The sequence below is a fragment of the Salmo salar genome, unplaced genomic scaffold (assembly GCF_965601325.2).
Source record: "Salmo salar unplaced genomic scaffold, fSalSal1 ptg000055l, whole genome shotgun sequence".
NCBI lineage: Eukaryota > Metazoa > Chordata > Actinopteri > Salmoniformes > Salmonidae > Salmo > Salmo salar.
In genome coordinates, this window is record NW_027675313.1 from 1,413,882 (window position 1) to 1,420,000 (window position 6,119).

Here is a 6,119-nt window from a genome sequence, read left to right on the forward strand (position 1 = left end):
AAAATAGAATCCGTTTCCATCTGTTTCAGTGGGGGGACTTTTATTTTGAAGACAAACCGACCATTCCACTGTTGTTGACCCCGCAAATGTTGTTCACGTCACACTGGTGTCAAGGGGTGGAGGCATCTCGCAACAGAGTGGGGCACTGTTACTCTCTGTTCTACTTCAAACATACATTCTGCTGCCTGCCTGTGTTGCAGTGCTGGGACTTTGAGTGCATACATACAAGCACACACTACACACACACACACTACACACACTACACACACACTACACACACACTACACATACTATACACACACACTACACACACTATACACACACACTACACACACACTACACACACTACACACACACTATACAACACTATACACACACTACACACACACACTACACACACTATACACACACACACTACACACACACTACACACACTATCCACACACACTACACACACACACTACACACACATTACACACACACATTACACACACACTACACACACACTACACACACACACTACACACACACTACACACACTACACACACACTACACACACACTGCCTCTCTCTCATGCACTCCATTTAAAATTATCACATTGACGGGACACACTGCGAGTTTATGGCCCAAATAGTACCATCAATACACACATCAGTGACCTTTCAACTCCTGCTTCCCCGCCCCCCTGTCTTGGTTTGACCAATCAAAAGGACAGATCCTTGAATGAACCCTTGGGCTTCCGTACATTCTGAATGAAAGCCAGTCAGACAACAAGCGGTTTGAATTAATATTATCTTCATTTAGTTATTCCAGGACAACAACAACAACAACAAACAAAAAAAAAACTAATTTTAAACCATTCAGTTGTTCTGTACAGAGAGACATAAAACCTTCTTATTAATGCTCTTGATATATTTATACAAAATAAATTGTTCTCTTTTAGAAGGGGTGTTTTACAAGAGGAATTTATTGTAAAGGTGGATTAGGGGTTATATTACACTCAATTGTACGAGGAGCATCAAACATTTAAAAAAAAAAAACCCACAAAGATAGAAAATACACATTTGTAGCAATTGGCATTATGTTTTTTTTTTAAATGGGTCGTGGTTTTGGAGATATACAAAGATATCACAGCAACACAGATGACTTTGTTCAGAAATATAGATGTAGGAAAAGACAAGACTGGGTACCAGTCTGTTTAGCTAGCTTTCCATTAGGAAACAAATGACAATAGGAGTGAAATGTTCTCTAACCAGACTGGTAGCCAGACTATAGAAGACTAACTGTCTGCCATCGTGGAAGACTCTGTACGTAACAATACACACAACCTACAGAAAGAATGGATGTCCAGGTTAGTTCTGTTGTTTTGGACATAAACAACCAGTCACCGGGTTAGTTCTGTTGTTTTGGACATAAACAACCAGTCACCGGGTTCGTTCTGTTGTTTTGGACATAAACAACCAGTCACCGGGTTAGTTCTGTTGTTTTGGACATAGCAACCAGTCACCGGGTTAGTTCTGTTGTTTTGGACATAGCAACCAGTCACCGGGTTAGTTCTGTTGTTTTGGACATAGCAACCAGTCACCGGGTTAGTTCTGTTGCTTTGGACATAGCAACCAGTCACCGGGTTATTTCTGTTGCTTTGGACATAGCAACCAGTCACCGGGTTAGTTCTGTTGTTTTGGACATAGCAACCAGTCACCGGGTTAGTTCTGTTGCTTTGGACATAGCAACCAGTCACTGGGTTAGTTCTGTTGTTTTGGACATAGCAACCAGTCACCGGGTTAGTTCTGTTGTTTTGGACATAGCAACCAGTCACCGGGTTAGTTCTGTTGGTTTCACACAATGCAGAGAGTGAACCATAACAGCCCGTACCTTCCATAGGCCCTGGCACGGACCATTAACTAGATTCACAGCAGGAGAAATCAGGGGGAATGCAGAAACAACTGGGATTAGTAGTTCTGACCCGGGGACAGGGTACAGGCCAGGAGGCAGCAGAGTTCTGACCCGGGGACAGGGTACAGACCAGGAGGCAGCAGAGTTCTGACCCGGGGACAGGGTACAGACCAGGAGGCAGCAGAGTTCTGACCCGGGGACAGGGTACAGACCAGGAGGCAGCAGAGTTCTGACCCGGGGACAGAGTACAGACCAGGAGGCAGCAGAGTTCTGACACGGGGACAGGGTACAGACCAGGAAGCAGCGGAGTTCTGACCCGGGGACAGGGTACAGACCAGGAAGCAACAGAGATCTGACCCGGGGACAGAGTACTGAATTAAACACTACAAATCTTAACAGTTAAAAACAGGATGATCCAGATTGTAAATGAAGGCTGCACTAATCAGTCTGATGAACAGCTCGCGTCCTCATGTTCGCTGGCGCTGACTGATGACCTGCCCGTCTCCTTCCTCTGTCATCATCTTTCCCTGGAAGGAGGGCTGCGGTGGGTGGTGGGGGGTTAAACACATACATAGTCGGACGTGACCCCAAGTGAACAGTCTTCCAACCTAGAGTTTGGTCTGTGTGACTTGAAATACAAAAAAGGAATGTGTTGTTTTTATATCAGGAATATACCACTTAAACCATTTTGTTATCAAACATTACAAAAACATCAGCAATGAAATAAGACTGTTTCAGAATGTGCTGAGGCAGTAGCTTCCTGTCCGTTGTTGGGGCAGTAGCTTCATGTCCGCTGCGGGGCAGTAGCTTCCTGTCCGCTGTGGGGCAGTAGCTTCCTGTCCGCTGTGGGGCAGTAGCTTCCTGTCCGTTGTCGGGCAGTAGCTTCCTGTCCGTTGTGGGGCAGTAGCTTCCTGTCCGCTGTGGGGCAGTAGCTTCCTGTCCCCTGTGGGGCAGTAGCTTCCTGTCCGCTGTGGGGCAGTATCTTCATGTCCGCTGTGGGGCAGTAGCTTCATGTCCGCTGTGGGGCAGTAGCTTCCTGTCCGCTGTGGGGCAGTAGCTTCCTGTCCGTTGTGGGGCAGTAGCTTCATGTCCGCTGTGGGGCAGTAGCTTCCTGTCCGCTGTGGGGCAGTAGCTTCATGTCCGCTGTGGGGCAGTAGCTTCCTGTCCGCTGTGGGGCAGTAGCTTCCTGTCCGTTGTGGGGCAGTAGCTTCCTGTCCGCTGTGTGGCAGTAGCTTCCTGTCCGCTGTGGGGCGGTAGCTTCCTGTCCGCTGTGGAGCGGTAGCTTCATGTCCGCTGTGGGGCAGTAGCTTCATGTCCGCTGTGGGGCGGTAGCTTCATGTCCGCTGTGGGCCGGTAGCTTCATGTCCGCTGTGGGGCGGTAGCTTCATGTCCGCTGTGGGGCGATAGCTTCCTGTCCGCTGTGGGGCAGTAGCTTCATGTCCGTTGTGGGCCAGTAGCTTCCTGTCCGCTGTGGGGCAGTACCTTCCTGTCCGCTGTGGGGCAGTAGCTTCCTGTCCGCTGTGGGGCAGTAGCTTCCTGTCCGCTGTGGGGCAGTAGCTTCATGTCCGTTGTGGGACAGTAGCTTCCTGTCCGCTGTGGGGCAGTAGCTTCATGTCCGCTGTGGGGCAGTAGCTTCATGTCCGTTGTTGGGGCAGTAGCTTCATGTCCGTTGTTGGGGCAGTAGCTTCCTGTCCGCTGTGGGGCAGTAGCTTCACGTCCGCTGTGGGGCAGTAGCTTCATGTCCGCTCTTCCCTTCTCTCTCTCTCTCTCTGTCTTCCCTTCCCTTCTCTCTCTCTCTCTCTCTCTCTCTCTCTCTCTCTCTTCCCTTCTCTCTCTCTCTCTGTCTTCCCTTCCCTTCCCTCTCTCTCTCTGTCTTCCCTTCTCTCTCTCTCTCTCTCTCTCTCTCTCTCTCTCTCTCTCTCTCTCTCTCTTCTACCCGATTTGACCTCGGCTCTGAGTGTCCGTGTTCTGAAAGATGCACCATGGGAAGCCGTGGACCCGGAGTAACCAGGAAGTGTTGCTAGGTCTCAGGTCATCGGGGGCGGAGCTCTGCGCTTCATGGCAGTGGTTGGTGGGTGGGGCTAGATGGAGTAGGTGGAGCTCTCAGACTGCTGGTGGATGTAACACTGAAAACTCTTGTCTCCAATTGGATGTTCCCTGCGGAACAGAGAGAAGAGGGGTGGGGTCAGGAGGGTGAAACGTTACAGAACATTATTACAGAGTGACTGTGTGTGTGTGTGTGTGTGTGTGTGTGTGTGTGTGTGTGTGTGTGTGTGTGACTGTGTATGGATTCTGTGTGTTTAACATCACTACATGGACCCTTCTAGACTGTTAGTACTGACCCGGACCAGACCCAGACCTGTCCCGGACCAGACCCAGTGTTTAACATCACTACATGGACCCTTCTTGACTGTTAGTACTGACCCGGACCAGACCCAGACCTGTCCCAGACCTGTCTCGGACCAGACCCAGACCTGTCCCAGACCAGACCCAGACCTGTCCCGGACCTGTCCCAGACATGTCCCAGACCAGACCCGTCCCAGACCAGATCCCGACCTGTCTCAGACCCAGACCTGTCCCAGACCAGACCCAGACCAGACCCAGATCTGTCCCAGACCAGACCCAGACCTGTCCCAGACCAGACCCAGACCTGTCCCAGACCAGACCCCGACCTGTCTCAGACCCAGACCAGACCCAGACCAGACCCAGACCAGACCCAGACCCAGACCTGTCCCGGACCAGACCCAGACAGTAGAATGAGACTTACTGGCTGCCGATCTTGGTTTTCCTGAACACGTCTCGTCTGTGCTTGGTGTGCTGCTGCTGCAGTGTTTAACATCACTACATGGACCCTTCTAGACTGTTAGTACTGACCCAGACCTGTCCCAGACCAGACCCAGACCTGTCCCAGACCAGACCCAGACCAGACCCAGACCAGACCCAGACCTGTCCCAGACCTGTCCCAGACCCAGACCCAGACCTGTCCCAGACCCAGACCCAGACCTGTCCCAGACCAGACCCAGACCTGTCCCAGACCAGACCCAGACCAGTCCCAGACCAGACCCAGACCAGACCCAGACCAGACCCAGACAGTACAATGAGACTTACTGGCTGCCGATCTTGGTTTTCCTGAACACGTCTCGTCTGTGCTTGGTGTGCTGCTGCTGCAGCGTCTGAACAGAGGAGATTATGGATTTCAGGGTTTTATAAGTTTCCCGAGGATCATCGATGAGGAAGCTGGAATATTCCTCCTGCTCTGGGCCGTCGTATACCGACCTGCTGCCACACGCCTCTGGAGGGGGGGGAGAGAACACGGTGAGGTAGAGAGACTCACACTCCACACACACACACACACACACACACACACACACACACACACACACACACACACACACACACACACACACACACACACACACACACACACACACACACACACACACACACACACAGGCCTCTGGAGGGGGGGGAGAACACGGTGAGGTAGAGAGACTCTCACACACACACACACACACACACACACACACACACACACACACACACACACACACACACACACACACACACACACAGGCCTCTGGAGGGGGGGAGAACACGGTGAGGTAGAGAGACACACACACACACACACACACACACACACACACACACACACACACACACACACACACACACACACACACACACACACACACACACACAAAGGCCTCTGGAGGGGGGGGAGAACACGGTGAGGTAGAGAGACACACACACACACACACACACACACACACACACACACACACACACACACACACACACACACACACACACACACACACACACACACACACACACACACACAGGCCTCTGGAGGGGGGGAGAACACGGTGAGGTAGAGAGACTCACACACACACACACACACACACAGGCCTCTGGAGGGGGGGGGAGAACACGGTGAGGTAGAGAGACTCACACACACACACACACACACACACACACACACACACACACACACACACACACACACACACACACACACACACACACACACACACACACACACACACACACACACACACGGGCAGACAGTCTGTCTATCTGACCTTGCATGTTGACCAGTTTGTTCATGTACGTGCTGAACAGGGAGTAGATTCTCTCTGCCTCTCGGTCTCCGTCCACATCCAGCTGAATGTTGGCCGGCAGGCCTCTGGGACACAGAAACACCCACATCATGATTACCAGG

At 51.5% G+C, this 6,119-nt stretch overlaps 1 protein-coding gene across 1 annotated transcript in view; it reads right to left on the reverse strand.

Annotated features, from left to right (window-relative positions):
* Positions 1–779: 779 nt before the first annotated feature.
* Positions 780–6,119, reverse strand: part of LOC106592024 (ras GTPase-activating protein 3) — a 206,997-nt gene continuing 201,657 nt past the window's right edge. The window contains 3 exon segments of the mRNA XM_082970870.1: positions 780–4,054; positions 5,006–5,189; positions 5,980–6,083. Coding sequence (XP_082826996.1) covers positions 3,979–4,054; positions 5,006–5,189; positions 5,980–6,083 — 364 coding nt within the window. The 3' untranslated portion in view covers positions 780–3,978.